The sequence below is a fragment of the Eleutherodactylus coqui genome, chromosome 8 (genome assembly GCF_035609145.1).
Source record: "Eleutherodactylus coqui strain aEleCoq1 chromosome 8, aEleCoq1.hap1, whole genome shotgun sequence".
NCBI classification, from domain to species: domain Eukaryota; kingdom Metazoa; phylum Chordata; class Amphibia; order Anura; family Eleutherodactylidae; genus Eleutherodactylus; species Eleutherodactylus coqui.
Genome location: NC_089844.1, coordinates 19,329,488 through 19,352,014, shown reverse-complemented (window position 1 = coordinate 19,352,014; position 22,527 = coordinate 19,329,488). Strand labels below are relative to the sequence as shown.

At 45.5% G+C, this 22,527-nt stretch overlaps 2 protein-coding genes across 2 annotated transcripts in view; one reads left to right on the top strand and one right to left on the bottom strand.

Annotated features, from left to right (window-relative positions):
- The window catches only part of GPR39 (G protein-coupled receptor 39), an 81,462-nt gene extending 76,907 nt beyond the window's left edge, over nucleotides 1–4,555 (top strand). The window contains exon 2 of the mRNA XM_066575244.1: nucleotides 2,978–4,555. Coding sequence (XP_066431341.1) covers nucleotides 2,978–3,471 — 494 coding nt within the window. The 3' untranslated portion in view covers nucleotides 3,472–4,555. The remainder of the gene's footprint in view (nucleotides 1–2,977) is intronic.
- Nucleotides 4,556–4,889: 334 nt separating this feature from the next.
- The window catches only part of LYPD1 (LY6/PLAUR domain containing 1), a 52,658-nt gene continuing 35,020 nt past the window's right edge, over nucleotides 4,890–22,527 (bottom strand). The window contains exons 2-3 of the mRNA XM_066575245.1: nucleotides 17,088–17,222; nucleotides 4,890–5,289 (exon numbers count right to left, since the gene is read on the bottom strand). Of these exons, the coding sequence (XP_066431342.1) occupies nucleotides 5,060–5,289; nucleotides 17,088–17,222 (365 nt within the window). The 3' untranslated portion in view covers nucleotides 4,890–5,059. The remainder of the gene's footprint in view (nucleotides 5,290–17,087; nucleotides 17,223–22,527) is intronic.

Below are 22,527 nucleotides of genomic sequence, written 5' to 3'. Positions count from 1 at the left end.
AATGAGATGAAAGCAAATCTATTAGATATTTTTTTCTCCAGTGTAGTCACAGAGGAAAATGAAATGTCAGATGCGATGCAGAGTGATAATGTAAACTCTAGACTAAACGTCACCAGTCTAACCCAGGAAGAAGTGCAGAGCTTAAATATGTTTCTTATATTTAAGGACTCTACAGTGACAGGGTCTATTCCACTGGATTGGCGCATAGCCAATGTGGTGCCGATATTCAGAAAGAGGTCTAAGAGTGAATCAGGAAACTACAGGCCGGTAAGTCTGACTTCTATTGTGGATAAAATGTTTGAAGGATTTCTAAAAGATGCCATCCTGGAGGACCTCAAGGAAAATAGCCGTATAACTCTGTATCAGCGGGTTTATGAGGGGTCGCTCCTGTCACACCAACCTGATCAGCTTCTACCAGGCGGTAAGTTCTAGACTGGACCGGGGAGAGTCATTGGATCTTGTGTATCTGGATTCTTCCAAAGCATTTGATACTGAGCCACATAACAGGTTGGTCTATAAGATGAGATGCTTAGTCTGGGCGAGAATGTGTGTAAGCGGGTAAGTAATAGAATAGTGGTCAGTGATAGAAAACAGAGGGGGGGTTATAAATGGTCCATATTCTGATTGGTTACTAGTCGGGTACCACAGAGGGTGGTTTTGGGCCCTATTCTCTTTAATATATTTATTAATGACCTGGTAGAAGGATTGTGCAGTAAAATATCAATATTTGCAGATGATACAAAACTGTAAAATAATTAACAAACAAGAGGACAGAATGCGGTTACTGGATCTGGATAAGTTGGCGCAGAAAAGTGGTAAATGAGGTGTAACACTGATAAATGTACGGTTCTGCATGCGGGCAGGAAATGCATGTCACCATTACACACTAAAGGGGGAACCACTGGGCAATAGAGATGAGCGAGCGTACTCGGAAAAGCACTACTCGCTCGAGTAATGTGCTTTATCCGAGTATCGCTGTGCTCGGGTCTGAAGATTCGGGTGCCGCTGCGGCTGACAGGTGAGTCGCAGCGGGGAGCAGGGGAGAGAGGGAGAGAAAGATCTTACCTCCGTTCCTCCCCGCTCTCCCCTGCAGCTCCCCGCTCCGTGCCGGCACCCGAATCTTCAGACCCGAGCACAGCGATACTCGGATAAAGCAAATTACTCGAGCGAGTAGTGCTTTTCCGAGTACGCTCGCTCATCTCTACTGGGCAACACTGATATGGAGAAGGACTTGTGGGTTGTAGTTAACTGTAAGCATACACTGGAGCAACCAGTGTCAGGCAGCTGCTGCCAAGGCCAATAAGATCACGGGGGGCATAAGAAGAGGTCATAGGGCACATGACAAGAACATTGCTCTTCATGTTTACAAGTCACTGGTCAGACCACACATGGAATATTGTGGACAGTTTTGGGCACCGGTACTTAAGAAGGACATATCAGAGCTTGAGTGGGTACAAAGGCGGCAACTAAAGTAATGAATGGAAAGGGCGGACTACAATACCCAGAGAGGCTATCAAACTGGGATTATTTACTTTAGAAAAAGAGACATCTGAGGGGTGCTCTAATAACTATGTATAGATATATCAGGGGTCAGTACAGAAAGTTCTCCCATCATCTATTATACCCAGAACTGTAATAAGGGGGCGCTCTAATAACTATGTATAGATATATCAGGGGTCAGTAAATAGATCTCTCCCATCATCTATTTACACCCAGGACTGTAACAAGAGGGCATCCTCTGCGTCTAGAGGAAAGCAGGTTTCATCACAAACACAAAAGGGGGTTCTTTACTGTAAGAGCAGTGAGACTGTGGAACGCTCTGCCTGAGGACGTGGTGATGGCGAACTCAGTACAAGATGGGACTGGAGTGTAATAATATTACAATATATCACTGATTAGTCAGAAGGGTCGGTGATCCGCGAATTATTCTAATTGCCAAATTGCAGTCAGAAAGTAATTTTTGTTTTCTTTAAATGAAGAAAATTGGCTTCTATCTTATTGGGTTTTTTTTGCCTTCATCTAGATCAACATGGGGGGGGGGGGTTATAGTCTGAATTAGATGGAAATATGTATTTTTTCAGGCTTATTATGTTAGCATGCACCTCTGATCCAAACACTGTGACTGTACACCCCTGATCCAGAGACTGTGCCCATGCATGCCTGATTTGGACACTGTTGCTACCACCCCTGCTGTAGACACTGCGACCATTCACCCCCGAGCCAGAGACTCTATTCATGCACGCCTGATCGAGAATGTGCAGCAGAGACAATCTTTATTTATTACATGAATCACAAGTTTTATTACTTTTTTTTTCCTGGCGTAAACGTGCCGCCCATCGCCCGCGCTGACCGCCATGACTGCTCCCGCCCTCTGTTACTGTTTCTGGCACAAACTTTCCATAAGATTTGTAATTCATACAGAATAGTGCTGGCGGGCTCCTTCGGGGCAGCTGGATATTGCATTCTGTTTGGGCTACAATAAAAGTGTACAGCGGCCAGCGCCGAGCGATATCAGACAGTACCCATAGCAGTCACATGATGAGTCACAACGCAGATGATGGATTATGGAATGAGCCATCATATACAGCAGAATTCCCCTCTGCACTAATGGATATTGGTTTTATTCTGAGGACTTCATCTCAGACGCGCGTCCTTGGATTTATCTAAGAAATAATCAATTGGAAGAGTTAGTTGTGCGGCTTCGCTGCTCTAGAACAAGCATAACGTCCGCAGCCCCTCCTTCTCCCAGAACAATGAGAGCGCAGTCGAGCGGCGCTGATCAATAAACATAGTTTGCAGAATCTATTACGGCGACAACTTTGCTTCTCGACACCTACGGGACTGCTGCTACATTCACCTGTTTAAATAATGACCCGGTCAAGGTGACTGCGCCCGCTGCATGTGCCACATGATGTAATATAGCTGGGACACCAGGAGGCAGCACAGACGGTTTAATAGCTTTGCCTTTTCTCCACAGGGCTCATCGTTCTGACTCTTACCATCTGCTGGATGCCCAACCAGATCCTCCGTATCATGGCAGCCAGTGTACCCAAGCAGGAATGGACGGTCCGCTACTTCCGTATCTACATGACGTTACTCCCAGTGGCCGACACCTTTTTCTACCTCAGCTCTGTGGTGAATCCGCTCTTATACAACATCTCTTCCAAACAATTCAGAGACGTTTTCCTTCAGGTCCTTCGTTGTCGCTTGACACTGGAGCACATCAATGTCGAAAGGCTCCGGAGAGCCAACCTGAATTCTGCCGCCAGCAGCACCAACTACAAGCGGCCGCTGATCTTCATGTCCTCGAAAAGGAGGAGCAGGTCCAATCCACAGAGCTCATTTCGGACCTTCAGGAGTCTCCCTGGCCAAGAGAGTAACCCGGTGCCAACGTCTTCCCAACAAGGTCGGATGGAAGTAACGATACAGCCGACGTCTGGAAGGAACGGCGTTTGTGAAAGTGAAATCTGAGTCATTCTGATCCCCGCAGAGATGACACACCACCAGCTACACAGTTACTTGGAGCAATCTACTTGTGCTTTTATTGTTATTACACTTTATTTATAGTGCCAACAGATTCCGTGAAACAGTACGGGATAAGAGGGAAGATCAGCAGTGTAACACAAGTCAGACATTGGGAAAGACAATATAGTGGGTAAGGGACATGGGGGGCATATAACATGGTGGGGAGGGGTATGAGGAGACAATATGGTGGCATGGGACACACAGCATGGTGAGAAGGGGCATGATAAGACATATACTATGGTGGGAAGGGGTATAAGGAGGCACAATATGGTGGGAAAGGGCATGAGGAGACATATAATATGGTGGGGAGGGGCGAGGCATAAGACATAGTACAATTTAGTGGCATGAGGAGACATACAATATGGTGGGAAGGGGCGAGCCATAAGACATAGTACAATTTAGTGGCATGAGGAGACATACAATATGGTGGGAAGGGGCGAGCCATAAGACATAGTACAATTTAGTGGCATGAGGAGACATACGATACATAAAATAGGGTGGGCTGAGGCATAAAGAGGCATACACTATGGTGAAAACAGGCATTAGGAAACAGACAATATGGTGGGAAGGGACCTGATGAGGCACAGGATGGTGGGAAACAGCAAGATGGGGCTCAATATGGCAGGAAGGGGCATGATGAGGCATATAATATGGTGGAAAGAGGTATAAGGTGAAACAATATGGTGGGAAGAGGAATTACATGATGCAATATGGCGGGAAGGGGCATGAGAAGACATACAATAAGGTGGGAACAGGAATGATGAGACAAATGCTATGGTGGGAAGGGGCATAATGAGCTACAATATAGTAGCAAGAAGCATGATGAGACATACAATATGGTAGGAAGATGCATGAAGTGATACAATATGGTGGGAAAGAGGTATGACGGGGTACATGGGGGGGGCATTGCTGTCTTAGGGAAGCATCTTTGTTTGGGGTCTGGATGCTGAAGGATGGTCTACTATACTGAAAAGTTACAGAAAACAATGTATCGTATCTCTAATAAACTTTCATAGTTCTCTTTTGACAATGTCCTGATGAGTTGATTTAATCATTTGGTAAACAGAAACAGTCACGCCAGAGATGATAGACAGATATGAGACGGGTAGGTAAGCGAGGTGGCGTCTACACCTTCTGCTTGCACATGAGAGAAGTGAGAGGAACACGGTGGGCTGCTGGTTGGGGGTCTTACGGAGGTTGCTGGACTAGGATCAATGTTTTTCCTGTTCTTTATGTAAGACCCGAGACGTAACAATGTACCTGAAGCGACACTGGGCTGTCTACAGATGAGTCGAAGGGAAGGCAGAGGGACCCTACAGGGAACATGTCAAGAAGCTGCTTTGCATCCACTTGTTCCTCAGCCTTTATTTAAGTGCAAATCGAAAGAACAACTGAAGACATAAAACCTCATTCAGAAAGTATAAGAAAATAGATTTTTGGTGTTCTGTTGAACTTGCTTTGGAAACAAACCAACAAGAATTCATGTCCCCGGCTGCAAGGTTCTGGCAGGGACCAGTCCTGAGTGACAAACAAGTTACAGCAGTTCTACTAACAGGAGGAGCGACAGGAGCGACATCGGGGCTCCCCAACTCTGAGCTGCAGCCGAATTCCGGTTCTTCTTGGTCCGGGGACCGTTGCACAGAGAGGTGTCACAGCAGCTGATGCACACTGAATTGACTTTGCCCGGGGTGCAGAAAGATTGGTATCCAGCAGAGGCGATGAGACAGGCGGCTGACGAAGCACATGACTTACGATACAATATCCCTAGAAAACAAGAAGAACCAATTACTGGCTGATCAGAGAAACCATCATCTGTGAAATGAACTATTGATATTCTGAATCCCGCAGCCTGGCCTCATCGAGCCAAAGGAACCTCCTCATGATTGTACAATAATCAGCATAATGTGCCGAGAACACCCACAAAAGAACCAAGGACGTCGTCTCAAGGTCACCTGATACCCGCTACCGAAGGAAAAGCGCCAACCATCATCCAGGACAGCCTTACATCTTCTCATAAATTACTCAACTTTACTGCATCAACTTGTGTTACAGACACCAGGCCTTCGGCACGCGGGAATAAACTGGTGATCCCACCGCAGACAGACGGGCAACCTCACCCCATGGACACTGCTGACCCTAGACTGATGACCCCACCACATGTGAACTGACCACCACTGTCCATAATCTGATTACCCCACCACACATATGAACTATTAACTCCCAACATGTGAACTGACAATCCCACCACATATGAACTGTGGACTCCTTCACATGTGAACTACTGACCCTACCACACACACATTGCTGACCCTACCACACGCAAACTACTGACCCTACTACACACAAACTGCTGACCCTACCACACACAAACTGCTGACCCTACCACACACAAACTGCTGACCCTACCACACACAAACTGCTGACCCTACCACACACAAACTGCTGACCCTACCACACGCAAGCTGCTGACCCTACCACACGCAAACTACTGACCCTACCACACACAAGCTGCTGACCCTACCACACACAAGCTGCTGACCCTACCACACACAAGCTGCTGACTCTACCACACGCAAACTACTGACCCTACCACACACAAGCTGCTGACCCTACCACACACAAGCTGCTGACCCTACCACAAGCAAGCTGCTGACCCTACCACACACAAGCTGCTGACCCTACCACACGCAAGCTGCAGACCCTACCACACACAAACTGCTCACCCTGCCACACACAAACTGCTCACCCTGCCACACACAAACTGCTGACCCTGCCACACACAAACTGCTGACCCTACCACACACAAACTGCTGACCCTACAACACACACAAGCTGCTGACCCTACCACACACAAGCTGCTGACCCTACCACACACAAGCTGCTGACCCTACCACACGTGCGGTCCTCATTTCATTTGGATGAATTGCAGAGAAGCTCTAGTCACAGATTACAGATCTGCCCTAATGGAGCTGAGGTAAAAAGCAACAAGATACGTAACAATACAGACTACCGCTCCCACGGTAATGTTATATACAGTACCTATATTACATGTAATGTACCCCTCCCTACCTCTACTGTACTGCCCTCTCCCTGTAATGTTATATACTGTACCTATACTACATGTAATGTACCCCTCCCTACCTCTACTGTACTGCCCTCTAACTGTAATGTAATATACTGCACCTATACTACATGTAATGTACCGCTATCTACCTGTACTGTACAGCCCTCTCCCTGTAATGTTATATACCGTACCTAGACTACATGTAATGTACCGCTATCTACCTGTACTGTACAGCCCTCTCCCTGTAATGTTATATATCGTACCTAGACTACATGTAATGTACCGCTATCTACCTGTACTGTACAGTCCTCTCCCTGTAATGTTATATATCGTACCTAGACTACATGTAATGTACCGCTATCTACCTGTACTGTACAGTCCTCTCCCTGTAATGTTATATACCGTACCTAGACTACATGTAATGTACCCCTCTCTACCTCTACTGTACTGCCCTCTCCCTGTAATGTTATATACCGTACCTAGACTACATGTAATGTACCCCTCTCTACCTCTACTGTACAGCCCTCTCCCTGTAATGTTATATACCGTACCTTGACTACATGTAATGTACCCCTCTCTACCTCTAGTGTACTGCCCTCTACCTGTAATGTTATATACCGTACCTAGACTACATGTAATGTACCCCTCTCTACCTCTACTGTACTGCCCTCTCCCTGTAATGTTATAAACTGTACCAATACTACATGTAATGTACTGCTATCTACCTGTACTGTACTCTCCCTGTAATGTTATATACCATACATATACTGCATGTAATGTACTCATCTCTACCTCTATTGCACTGCCCTCTCCCTGTAATATTATAAACTGTACCTATACTACATGTAATGTACCCCTCTCTACCTCTAGTGTACTGCCCTCTAACTGTAATGTTATACACTGTACCTATACTACATGTAATGTACTGCTCTCTGCCTCTACTGTACTGCCATATCCCTGTAATGTTATATACCGTGCCTATACTACATGTAATGTACCCCTCTCCGCCTCTACTGTACTGCCATATCCCTGTAATGTTATATACTGTACCTGTACTGCCAGTAGAGGTCAGTACAGTAGAAGTAAAGGAGTTCATTATATGTAGTGTAACACATTACAGGGAGATGGCATTACATTAGAGGCGGAGAGGGGTATATTACATGTAATATATAGGTACAGCATATAACAGTAGAGGTAGAGAGGGGTACATTACATGTAGTATTATTGCAGTATATTACATTACAGTTAGAGGGCAGTACATTAGAGGTAGAGAGGGGTACATTACATGTAGTATAGGTGCAGTATTTTACATTACAGTTAGAGGGCAGTACAGTACAGGTAGATAGCGGTACATTACATGTAGTATAGGTGCAGTATATTACATTACAGTTAGAGGGCAGTACAGTAGAGGTAGAGAGGGGTACATTACATGTAGTATAGGTATTGCACATAACATTACAGGTAGAGGGCAGTACATTAGAGGCAGAGAGGGGTACATTACATGTAGTATAGATACTGTATATAACATTTCAGGGGGAGGGCAGTACAGTAGAGGTAGAGAGGGGTACATTACATGTAGTATAGGTATTGTATATAACATTACATGTAGACAGCAGTATAGTAGAGGTAGAGAGGGGTACATTGCATGTAGTATAGGTATTGTATATAACATTACATGTAGACAGCAGTATAGTAGAGGTAGAGAGGGGTACATTGCATGTAGTATAGGTATTGTATATAACATTACAGGGAGACAGCAGTATAGTAGAGGTAGAGAGGGGTACATTACATGTAGTATAGGTGCAGTATATTACATTACAGTTAGAGGGCAGTACAGTAGAGGTAGAGAGGGGTACATTACATGTAGTATAGGTATTGTATATAACATTACAAGCAGAGGGCAGTACAGTAGAGGTAGAGAGGGGTACATTACATGTAGTATAGGTGCAGTATATTACATTACAGTTAGAGGGCAGTACAGTAGAGGTAGAGAGGGGTACATTACATGTAGTATAGGTATTGTATATAGCATTACAGGTAGAGGGCAGTACATTAGAGGTAGAGAGGGGTACATTACATGTAGTATAGTATTGTATATAACATTACAAGGGGAGGGCAGTACAGTAGAGGTAGAGAGGGGTACATTACATGTAGTATAGGTATTGTATATAGCATTACAGGTAGAGGGCAGTACATTAGAGGTAGAGAGGGGTACATTACATGTAGTATAGTATTGTATATAACATTACAAGGGGAGGGCAGTACAGTAGAGGTAGAGAGGGGTACATTACATGTAGTATAGGTATTGTATATAACATTACAGGTAGAGGGCAGTATAGTAGAGGTAGAGAGGGGTACATTACATGTAGTATAGGTGCAGTGTATTACATTACAGTTAGAGGCCAGTACAGTAGAGGTGGAGAGGGGTGCATTACTTGTAGTATAGGTATTACATATAACATTACAGAGAGAGGGCAGTACAGTAGAGGTAGAGAGGGGTACATTACATGTAGTATAGGCACATTATATAACATTACAGGGAGGGGGCAGTACAGTAGAGGTAGAGAGGGGTACATTACATGTAGTATAGGTACTGTATATAACATTACAAGCAGAGGGTAGTACAGTAGAGGTAGAGGGGTACATTACATGTAGTATAGGTGCAGTATATTACATTACAGTTAGAGGGCAGTACAGTAGAGGTAGAGAGGGGTACATTACATGTAGTATAGGTGCAGTATATTACATTACAGTTAGAGGGCAGTACAGTAGAGGTAGAGAGGGGTACATTACATGTAGTATAGGTGCAGTATATTACATTACAGTTAGAGGGCAGTACAGTAGAGGTAGAGAGGGGTACATTACATGTAGTATAGGTACAGTATATAACATTACAGGGAGAGGGCAGTACAGTAGAGGTAGAGAGGGGTACATTACATGTAGTATAGGTGCAGTATATTACATTACAGTTAGAGGGCAGTACAGTAGAGGTAGAGAGGGGTACATTACATGTAGTATAGGTGCAGTATATTACATTACAGTTAGAGGGCAGTACAGTAGAGGTAGAGAGGGGTACATTACATGTAGTATAGGTGCAGTATATTACATTACAGTTAGAGGGCAGTACAGTAGAGGTAGGGAGGGGTACATTACATGTAGTATAGGTACAGTATATAACATTACAGGGAGAGGGCAGTACAGTAGAGGTAGGGAGGGGTACATTACATGTAGTATAGGTACAGTATATAACATTACAGGGAGAGGGCAGTACAGTAGAGGTAGAAAGGGGTACATTACATGTAGTATAGGTATTGTATATAACATTACAGGTAGAGGGCAGTATAGTAGAGGTAGAGAGGGGTACATTACATGTAGTATAGGCACATTATATAACATTACATGGAGGGGGCAGTACAGTAGAGGTAGAGAGGGGTACATTACATGTAGTATAGGCACATTATATAACATTACATGGAGGGGGCAGTACAGTAGAGGTAGAGAGGGGTACATTACTTGTAGTATAGGTATTACATATAACATTACAGAGAGAGGGCAGTACAGTAGAGGTAGAGAGGGGTATATTACATGTAGTATAGGCACATTATATAACATTACAGAGAGGGGGCAGTACAGTAGAGGTAGAGAGGGGTACATTACATGCAGTGTAGGTACAGTATATAACATTACAGGCATTGTACCCCTCTCTACCTGCCATGTTATACACCTGTACTACATGTACTGTACTGCCCTCTAGCTGTAATGTTATACACCTATACTACATGTACTGTACTGACCTATATACACACACACTACATGTACAGCGCTGCCCTCTAGCTGTAATGTTATACACCTGTACTACATGTACTGTACTGCCCTCTAGCTGTAATGTTATACACCTGTACTACATGTACAACACTGCCCTCTAGCTGTAATGTTATACACCTGTACTACATGTACTGCACTGCCCTCTAGCTGTAATGTTATACACCTGTACTACATGTACAGCGCTGCCCTCTAGCTGTAATGTTATACACCTGTACTACATGTACAGCGCTGCCCTCTAGCTGTAATGTTATACACCTGTACTACATGTACAGCGCTGCCCTCTAGCTGTAATGTTATACACCTGTACTACATGTACAGCGCTGCCCTCTAGCTGTAATGTTATACACCTGTACTACATGTACTGCGCTGCCCTCTAGCTGTAATGTTATACACCTGTACTACATGTACTGCGCTGCCCTCTAGCTGTAATGTTATACACCTGTACTACATGTACTGCGCTGCCCTCTAGCTGCAATGTTATATACCTATCCAATATATATACTACATGTACTGTATGTACTATCCTTTATCTATACTACAGGTACTGTATTATCCAATATGTGTACATGTTCTGTACTATCCTTTATGTATACATGAACTGTACTATCCTATTTATATACTACATGTACTGCACTATCCTGTATATGTACTACATGTACTGTATTATCCTATTTATGTACTGTATTATCCTGTTTGTATGTACTGTGTTATCCTATATGTGTACATGTACTGTACTATCCTATATATATATACTACATGTAATGTACTATCCTATATTAGTACTACAGTTACTGCACTATCCTGTATGTATACATGTAATGCCATATATATATATATATATATATATATATATATATATATATATATACACTACATCTACTGTACTATCCTATATATACTACATGTACTGTATTATCCTATATGTGTACATGTACTGTACTGTACTATCCTATATATATACTACATGTAATGTACTATCCTATATATATGTACTACAGGTACTGCACTATCCTGTATGTATACATGTAATGCCATATATATATATATATATATATATATATATATATATATATATATATATATATAAACGTACTGTACTATCCGGTATGTATGCATATTATGTCATATCCTATATACATATACACACATGTACTGTACTATCCTGTATGTGTACTATATGTACTGTACTATCATATATATAGATCACATGCATGATTAACGAATTATACCAAACAGGTGATAATGATCATCAATTTCATATGTTGGTTGAAACACAAGTATTAATGGAACCAGAAGCAGTATTGTAAGAGGCTTAAAACTGGGTGAGGAACAGCCAAACTCTGCTACAAAGGTGAGGTTGTGGAAGACAGTTTCACGTCACAGGCACAGCAACAAGACACATGGTAGTTCTACTGCATCAGCAAGGTCTCTCCCAGGCAAAGATTTCACAGCAGACTGGGGTTTTAAGTTCTTTTCAAGAAGCAACAAGAAACAGACAACGTAGAGATCCGTAGACACAGTGGTCGCCTTAGGAAACTTAGTACAGCAATTGAAAGACATATCAGGCTTACTTCCTTTCAAAATCGGAAGATGTCCAGCAGTACCATCAGCTCAGTATTGCCAGAAACCAGTGGGCCCGGGTACAACCACCTACTGTTCAGAGAGATCTGGCCCGAAGTGGTCCTCATGAAAGAACTGAGACCAAAAAGCCATACCTTCCACGTAGGAAAAAAGGCTACGCAACTGGGGTGCAGAAAGATGGTGTCAGGAGTAACAAGTCATAATGTAACATATTTGGCTGTAATATAAGGCTGCTTGTTTGCTGAAGGGCTGAAGAGCAGTACAATAATGAGTGTCTGCAGGCAGCAGTGAAGCATGGTGGAGAGCAGTACAATAATGAGTGTCTGCAGGCAGCAGTGAAGCATTGTGGACAGCGGTACAATAATGAGTGTCTGCAGGCAGCAGTGAAGCATTGTGGAGAGCGGTACAATAATGAGTGTCTGCAGGCAGCAGTGAAGCATTGTGGAGAGCGGTACAATAATGAGTGTCTGCAGGCAGCAGTGAAGCATGGTGGAGAGCGGTACAATAATGAGTGTCTGCAGGCAGCAGTGAAGCATTGTGGAGAGCGGTACAATAATGATTGTCTGCAGGCAGCAGTGATGCATTGTGGAGAGCAGTAGAATAATATGTCTGCAGGCAGCAATGAAGCATGGGGGAGAACGGTACAATAATATGTGTCTGCAGGCAGCAGTGATGCATTGTGAAGAGTAGAACAATAATGAGTGTCTACAGGCAGCAGTGAAGCATAGTGGAGAGCGGTACAATAATGAGTGTCTGCAAGCAGCAGTGAAGCATGGTCGACAGCGGTATAATAATAAGTGTCTGCAGGCATCAGTGAAGCATGGTGGAGAGCAGAACAATAATGAGTGTCTGCAGGCAGCAGTGAAGCATGGTGGAGAGCGGTACAAGAATGAGTGTCTGCAGGCAGCAGTGAAGCATAGTGGAGAGTGGTATAATAATGAGTGTCTGCAGGCAGCAGTGAAGCATGGTGGAGAGTGGTACAATAATAAGTGTCTGCAGGCAGTAGTTAAGCATGTTGGAGAGTGGTACAATAATGAGTGTCTGCAGGCAGCAGTGAAGCATGGCGGGGATCGGTACAATAATGAGTTTTTGAAGTCAGCAGTGAAGCATGGTGGAGAGCGGTACAATAATAAGTGTCTGCAGGCAGTAGTTAAGCATGTTGGAGAGTGGTACAATAATGAGTGTCTGCAGGCAGCAGTGAAGCATGGCGGGGATCGGTACAATAATGAGTTTTTGAAGTCAGCAGTGAAGCATGGCGGGGATCGGTACAATAATGAGTTTTTGCAGTCAGCAGTGAAGCATGGTGGAGAGCGGTACAATAATAAGTGTCTGCAGGCAGCAGTGAAGTATGGTGGAGAGCAGTACAATAATAAGTGTCTGCAGGCAGTAGTTAAGCATGTTGGAGAGTGGTACAATAATGAGTGTCTGCAGGCAGCAGTGAAGCATGGCGGGGATCGGTACAATAATGAGTTTTTGAAGTCAGCAGTGAAGCATAGTGGAGAGCGGTACAATAATGAGTGTCTGCAGGCAGCAGTGAAGCATGGTATAGAGCGGTACAATAATGAGTGTCTGAAGGCAGCAGTGAAGTATGGTGGAGAGCGGTACAATAATGAGTGTCTGCAGGCAGCAGTGATCTATGATGGAGGCTTTGGGCTGCATTTCAGCAAATCAAGTTGGGGAATTGGTCAGGATTAATGGTGTCCTCAATGCTGAGAAATACAGGCAGGTACTTATCCATCATGCAATACCATTAGGGAGGCGTCTGATTGGCTCCAAATTTATTCTGCAGTAGGACAAAAAACCCAACATCCAGCCGATGTCATTAAGAACTATCTTTAGCGTATCAAAGAACAAATGGTGATGATATAGTACCACCTAACCCTGATCTCACATCATCCAGTCTGTCTGGGATTACATGAAGAGACAGAAGGATTGGAGCGAGCCGACATCCACAAGAGATCTGTGCTTAGTCCTCTAAGATGTCTGGAACAACCTCCCTGCCGATTTGCTTCAAAAACTGTGTGCAAGTGTAACTAGAAGAACGGCTGCTGTTATGAAGGCGAAGGGCGGTCACACCAAATACTGACGTGATTTAGATTTGTCTTTTGTTCAATCGCATTGCATTTTGTAAATTGACAAAAATAAGCGTTTTAATAAAGGAGCGATGTGTATGGTAACCAATACGGGTCACGGCTCCATCTCCCGTTGGTGAAGACGTTAGCCGGAACATCTCGCCGTGCGCACACATTGCGCTAAACCCATCCAGTAAGCGGGCAGCTCCTCTATATGGGTGGATTCTACATGTGAGGATTAAATGCAATCAAGTGGAAAATGGCAGCGGCTACGAGGCAGTTGGATAGGGGCAGCTCACGCCCGGAGATGTAGATTTGGTAATTTCCAATAGAAGGAAGAACGGACTAATCCTCTTCAAGGCTGGGAACATAAAAGACATTCGGCCATATCATTTGCTGAAGGAGCACCGAGCATACGGAATCCACCATGTCTGTGCTGTAAACTGTAGAGTGGCGCCAAACCCGATCCGCAGGAATCCGCTCGGCACCCCTGTATTTACAACGCACCTTATTTAAGACCCTTAATCCGGTTTATCTGTCGCACGCCTAAAAGTATTGTGGGGAGAGAAAAATTGGAAGCAATTTATTAATAAGAGAACATGGCCTGCGGGTGCCGGAGCGCAATATATCCACCGTCAGGTTTACTGCGTGGAGAAAATTAATGACACACACTGTAACTTTCTATTCACTTGCAAGTTTGTTTATCGTCAGCTGCAGGCGGCGGCCCTGGAAGCCCCATCTCGGCGCATCACTTAGATGTGTAAATCACGCCGACTCCATCACCCGCAGCCTCACATCAAATTCTTTTCACGCTTTGGAAGCATCTTTTCCTATCAGATCTTCTTAGACTCTGAGCCGCGCTTTCATCACTGTAAAACACCAGTAATTCTGTGGGTCCGGGTAATTCTGCTCCCGGGCTGGAGACGAGGGGGGGGGGGCGAGTGTTTCATGATGTGCAGTGCAGCGGCGCCGCTACAAAGGAGACGTTTATAGCTTTGTTGTCCACATAGCGACGCCTCTTCATACAAGGGTCTCTCCACTCATCACACGCTGGAATCTGCACATCCTAATGTGTTATTTACGTAGAGCGCCGCTCTGCACTCCGAGGTCTGTGCGTCCGGCGCTCAGATAAGACTTTACATCGGCCTCTCCCCCAGGAGGGTGATTAGCCGCAAGCTAGAGGCAGGTTTCACAAATAACACCGGGAAATGGTAGAATAGACGACGTGGAGGGATCACGTTTGACGATACTGAAGATTACCGCGTGTGTAACGGATGCAGAAATAAAAGATACACAAGTACGCGGCCCTAAACAAGTGTCAGGAGGCAGCGGGAAGGAAAGAGACAGGAAAGTGCCCAGTAAGAGAGGGGGAGGCGGGTAGAAAGCGGCTAAAGGAGAGGGCAGGGGGCAGGCGGGTAGAAAGGGGCCATGGAGAGAGAGGAGGGAGCTGGGTAGAGAGCGCCCAGGGGGAGAGAGGGGGAGGTGGGTAGAGAACAACCAGGGAGCAAGGGGGGAAGGTGTGTAGAGGGCACCCAGGGAGCAAGGGGGGAGGCGGGTAGAGGGTGTCTGGAGAGAGGGTAAGGGCCGGTAGAGAGCACCCAGGGAAAGAGAGGGTAAGGGCCGGTAGAGAGCACCCAGGGAAAGAGAGGAAGACGGGCAGAGAGCACCTGGAGATATGGTGGAGGCAGGAAGAGAGCGCCCGGAGAACGAAAGCAAACGGGCAGAGAGGCAGGAGAGCGAGGGGAAACGGGCAGAGAGGCAGGAGAGCGAGGGGAAACGGGCAGAGAGGCAGGAGAGCGAGGGGAAACGGGCAGAGAGGCAGGAGAGCGAGGGGAAACGGGCAGAGAGGCAGGAGAGCGAGGGGAAACGGGCAGAGAGGCAGGAGAGCGAGGGGAAAAGGGCAGAGAGGCAGGAGAGCGAGGGGAAACGGGCAGAGAGGCAGGAGAGCGAGGGGAAACAGGCAGAGAGGCAGGAGAGCGAGGGGAAACAGGCAGAGAGGCATGAGAGCGAGGGGAAATGGGTACAGAGGCAGGAAAAATGGGCAGGGAGGCAGGAGAGCGAGGGGAAACAGGCAGAGGGGCAGGAGAGCGAGGAAAATGGGCAGAGAGGCAGGATAGTGAGAGGAAACGGGCAGAGAGGCAGGAGAGCAAGGGGAAACGGGCAGAGAGGCAGGAGAGTGAGAGGAAACGAGCAGAGAAGCATGAGAGTGAGGGAAAACGGGCAGAGAGGCAGGAGAGGAGGGGCCACGGGCAGAGAGCGAGGGGAAACGGGCAGAGAGGCAGGAGAGCGAGGAAAATGGGCAGAGAGGCATGAGAGCGAGGAAAATGGGCAGAGAGGCAGGAGAGCGAGGAAAATGGGCAGAGAGGCAGGAGAGCGAGGAAAATGGGCAGAGAGGCAGGAGAGCGAGGGGAAACAGGCAGAGAGGCAGAAGAGTGAGGGGAAACAGGCAGGGAGGCAGGAGAGCGAGGGGAAACCGGGCAGAGAGGCAGGAGAGCGAGGGGAAACCGGGCAGAGAGGCAGGAGAGTGAGGGGAAACCGGGCAGAGAGGCAGGAGAGTGAGGGGAAACCGGGCAGAGAGGCAGGAGAGTGAGGGGAAACAGGCAGAGAGGCAGGAGAGCGAGGGGAAATGGGCAGAGAGGCAGGAGAGTGAGGGGAAACAGGCAGGGAGACAGGAGAGTGAGGAAGGGCGAGCAGAAAGGCAAGAGAGCGAGGGGAAATGGGCAGAGGCAGGAGAGTGAGGGGAGGCGGGAAAAGAGAATGACCCAAACTACTTACTTCTGATCTGATGACCAAACAATACTCTATTCTGGCCATTTCACAACAGACTAAACCTGGATGACCAGAAAAAAGAAATCATGCGTGCGAACAACACTGGTTTATGAGGCCAAGTCCTAATCCCACAACATCGGCCTGTCCATGAAAGCTACGAGATGATGAGAAGTAGGCAACAATCTCCTCACACATCCACCTGAATGAAGAAGCAACCCTGGAGCATTGTCCTCAGGCCACATCACACTCACCGTCACTTTTCTCCATCACCTCTTTCTGACACGTGTCCTGAACATTGACGGTGCAGTTCACAATGAACTCCGGGGAGGAGCAGTCATCCTTCTGGAACTCCTCGCACTGGTAACACTGGATCTGCAGAGCAAAGCCTGCAAGAGAAAAGACAGAGCCGCAGCTGCATGACAAATCTCCATGTTACCCAGCCCGGAGCTCACTACCTCTCCAAACTACCAACTACATTCAGGGTTAATGCAGGGAAGATACCCAATACAGCACTTAATGGGTTAATTTATCTACATCCTGACTTGACCAAATGTAAAAAGCATGCCCTTCGCACATGTGAGAGCTTCACAAAAACATTTATCCTACAAATACAAAACAGCCAAAAAAATCAACTATCGAACAATAAGTACATGTCATAACAGTGAGGTCTCCAAAAATGAGACTGCAGACGATAAATAGAAGTCAGCAAGCAGAACATAAATATGTTACCAAAAACCGAGACACATGTAGAAAACAAAAGAACACTCGGACACTAATTTTCATCACGTTCATTCATGCTTGGTGATCTTCAAGGGATCCAGTAGTAAGCACACAGAGTCCTCTTGAATGGAGAAAAAGAAGTGCTGTTGTGAAGAATAGGAGGAGAGCCATGGTTGTGGTGGATTCCCTATTGAGAGGAGCAGAGGTCACTGTCTGCAGACCAGACACCTCACGAGAGGTGTGCTATCTTCCAGGTGCACAAATCAAAGAGGTGTCTGATAGGCTGTCAAGACTCTTCAGTCCTACAGAACACCACACATTCCTACTAATACATGTAGGGACAATGGACACTGCAAAAAAGGACCTTGTAACTATCCATAGAGATGTTGAAGATCTTGGAAAGAAGGTGAAGGAGCTAGGAGACAAGGTGGTCTTGCGCTCCATCCTCCCAGTGGATGGTCATGGGAGGTGGAACAGGATTCTAGAGGTGAACAACTGGCTACGTCAATGGTGCCGTCAACACAGATTTGGATTTCTAGACCATGGAGTGAATTACCTATATGATGGACTGCTTGCTAGAGACGGGTTGCACCTTACAAAAACAGGTAAGCATATATTTGGTGGGCGCCTTGCTTCACTCATTAGGAGAGCTTTAAACTAGAACAATATGGAAAAGGAAGTGAAAGGCCAGGTAAAAATATACAGCTAATTAATACATTTAAGAACCTCGCTATTAGAAGTGGAAAGAAAGAACAAAGACAAGTCAGAAGGCAAGTAGAGGAGCAAGAGACATCGATCACAAACTAACATGTTTTTACACAAATGCTCAGAGCATGGGAAAGAAACAAGGAGAATTGGAGCTCCTAACACAGGAAGAGAAATATGATGTCATAGGCATCACGGAAACTTGGTGGGATGATACACATGATTGGAATACAAGGCTTGAAGGATACAACGTATTTATAAGAAACAGACCTAATAAAAGGGGAGGAGGTGTTGTGTTGTATGTTAGGAGAACATTCATCTCCACAGAGATTCAAGCTTCAGAGCTGGGAGTTCTGTAGAAACTGTTTGGGTAAGAATACAAGGAGAGAACAACAGAAAGGACACCATTGTAGGCATTTACTATAGGCCGCCTGGACAAGCAGAAGATATGGAGGAACTCTTTCTACATCAGATGGCCAAGCTCTCAAAAAAGCACAGCATAGTGATCATGGGAGATTTTACCCATCCAGACATTTGTGGGGAATCTCTCTCCGGTAAAAGTATTGGATCCAACAAATACTTATCCGCTCTTGCTGACAATTTTATCTTCCAAAAGGTAGAAGAGAAAACAAGGGGATCTGCTATCTGGGACCAAATTCCTAACAACAGGGAGGTAATAGTTAAGGAAGTAAGGGTGGCTAGGACCTTAGGAGGCAGTGAGCATGATATCCTTGGATGTTGGATAAGAAGGGAAGGAAGACGGGAGAAAACTCAGACCTCAAGGTTGGACTTCAGAAAGGCATATTTTAATGAACCCAGAAAGAGGAGAGGAAGAATCCAATGGCCGGATGTTCTTAAGGACAGAAATGTCCAAGAAGGTTGGGAAATATTGTGAAATGAGATTCTCAAAGCAAAATCATTGACAATCCCTAAAAGAAGGAAGAGTGGGAAGAATTTAAAGAGACCAGGATGGATGAACACTATAGATGAGCGAGTATACTTGCTAAAGGCAATTGCTCGAGCGAGCATTGCCTTTAGCAAGTATCTCCCCCGCTCGAGACTGCAGGTTCGGGTGCCGGCAGCGGGCACGGAGCTGCGGGGGAGAGCGGGGCGGAACGGAGGGGAGATCTATCTCTCCCTGCCGCTCCCTCCTGCTGACAGCCGCTACTCACCGCTCCCCCGTGCCGGCACCCGAACCTGCAATCTCGAGCGGGGGAGATACTCGCTAAAGGCAATGCTTGCTCGAGCAATTGCCTTCAGCGAGTATACTTGCTCATCTCTAATGAACACAGAACTTGCATACATGTTAAAAAGGAAGAAAAAAGTATGTTTATCAAATGGGAAGGGGGGGGGGGGATATATAAAGAATAATTAAATGCGGTCTGCAGAAACTGTAGGGCAAGTGTCAGAAAAGCTAAAGCTAATAATTAATTGAGGCTTGCAACAGAGGCCAAAAGCAATAAAAAAGGATTTTGGGGATAGGTCAAAATCGAAAGAAAAGTCCAAGATGCTATTGGATGCTTACAAGATGAAAATGGTGAATTGGTTAAGAATGGTGTTGAGAAGGACGAACTTTTAAATTCCTAATTTGTATCTGTTTTCTCTCAGAAAGTAGATGGAACATCAACTGATCTTCCCTGTGCTATTGGGGGAATACAAGAATGCAGGCTATCTATAAGCAGAGAGATGGTGAGGGAACACTTAGCTAACTTACATGAATTCAAGTCCCAAAGTCCAGATGAATTACATCCTAGGATACTAAAGGAAGCAGTGGAGGTAATTGCTGAACCACTCGCCATAATCTTTGAAAATTCCTGGAGAACAGGAGAAGTCCCAGAAGATTGGAGAAGGGCAAATGTTGTCCCTATCTTCCAAAAAGGGAAGAAGGTGGATCCAGGAAACTACAGGCCTGTGAGCCTGACTTCTATACCGGGAAAGATCTTTGAACAAATTAGTAAACAGCATGTATGCAAGTACAAATGGAGTACTTAACCAGAGCCAGCATGGGTTTGTAACAAACAAGTCATGCCAGATGAATCTAATTTCCTTCTATGACAGAATCACTGACTGGGTAGATCAGGGAAATGCGGTGGATATAGTATATCTTGACTTTAGTAATGGATTTCGCAAAGTATCTTATACCATCCTTATTGAAAAAATGGCCAAATATAGGATTGACAAGGCAACTGTTAGGTGGCTTCACAACTGGCTAAGTGATTGTACTCAAAGAGTGGTCATAAGTGGCTGCACATCCCAGTGAAAGAATGTATCAAGTGGGCTACTACAAGGCTCTGTCCTAGGCCCAGTGGTGGTCAACATTTTTATAAATGATCTGGAGGAGGGAATTGATAGGAAATTGACCAAATTTGCCGAAATTTGCCGATGACACAAAGTTAGGACGGATAGCTAACACTAGGGAAGAAAGAGAAAGTATTCAAAAAGATCTAGAAAAGCTTGAACAGTGGGCAGCGACTAACAGAATGGTATTTAACAAGGAGAGATGCAAAGTCCTACATCTGGGCAAAAAAAATGAAAAAAGCACATACAGAATAGGAGGAATTGGGCTAAGCAGCACAAAAAACTTGTTTATACTAATAAATCATAGACTGAACATGAGTCAACAATGTGATGCAGCAGCCAAAAAGGCAAACATAATTCTGGGATTTATCAAGAGAAGTATAGAGTCTAGATCACGTGAGGTCATTATCCCCCTCTACTGTTCCTTAGTCAGACCTCATCTGGAATACTGTGTCCAGTTCTGGGCAGCCCACTTTAAAAAAAGACATAGACAAACTGGAGCAAATTCAGAGAAGAGTTACCAAGATGGTGAGCGGTCTGCAAATCATGTCCTATGAGGAACGATTAAAGGATCTGGGAATGTTTAGCTTGCAAAAAAGAAGGCCGAGAGGAGACTTAATAGTGGTCTACAAATATCTGAAGGGCTGTAACAGTGCAAAGGGATCAGCCCTATTCTCATTTGCACAAGGAAATCCTAAAAGCATTGCGATGAAACTGAAAGGGAAGAGACACACATTAGATATCAGAAAAAAACTTTGACAGTGAAGGTGATCAATGAGTGGAACAGGTTACCACAGGAGGTGGTGAGTTCTCCTTCAATGGTGTTCAAAGACTGGACAAATATCTGTCTGAAATGATTTAGTGAATCCTGCATTGACCAGGGGGTTGGACCCAATGACCCTGGAGGTCCCTTCCAACTCCACCATTCATTCTATGAAACACCATCCTGACAAGGGCAACCCTGTAAGAGTCTTATTCTTATTATATTAGACCCTAAATCACCCTTAATCTATCATATGTCCTGATTTAACATGTTTTAGGCCCGTGAACCCATTGGAAGAGTCATAATTTCGTTTGTGCCCCATATCATACATGTATGTCATGGGAAGCGGGAGGTTAACATGAAATACTGTATATGCAACCAGATGCCAGTCAGTGGTGTCCAGGTCTGCCATGGCTTGTGTTCGGACAGGTGAATTTAATTTTATTTTCAGCCTCATGTCTCCGGGAAAGGAGGGACCCGCTGCGGGATTCTGCATGGAGAATCCGCGGCGGGCCTGATTTTCCCCGTGGACATGAGGCCTAAGGCTGGGTTCACACAGGGCGGATTTGCCGCGGCAAATCCGCCCGCGGCCACTAATCTCGGGATTAGCCAGCCATGTGGACGAGATTTCTCAGAAATCTGGTCCACACGGGACGGCTAATCCGCTGCGGTAATCCGGCTGAAACCGTGGCTGCGGTTTCAGAATATGCAGCATGTCTATTTACTTTTCTTTTTTGTTTGCTTTCGTCGCGGCCGCGCTCTCCTCTATGGAGCGCCGGCCGCAACGGAAAAGCGAGCGGCCTTGCCGCTTCAAAGCCGCCGCGGCTTAATCCGCGGCGGAAATCTCGCGGTTTTTGCTGCGGCCAAACCGCGAGATTTCCGACGGGAATACGCCCTGTGTGAACCCAGCCTAAATTTACCGATGTTGATACGCCCTTGCCCCAACATATATACAGGTACGACTAGTCATGAGCTAAAGGTTCGTGTATGAGAACACATGCGCGATACTGAGGCTGTGATAAGATTGACAAACTAAAGCATATTCCACATCATTTCAAAAGGTTTTATTCTTGTAATTCTTGGTTACAAAAAGTGCAGGATGACCATTTTGCTTTCGGGAGGCGCGGGGACAATTTAAGCGGAGGTCTTTTGCAAAGACAGTCCAAATGGATTTGGAAACTCCATAGTGTCTGGTGAACAACATC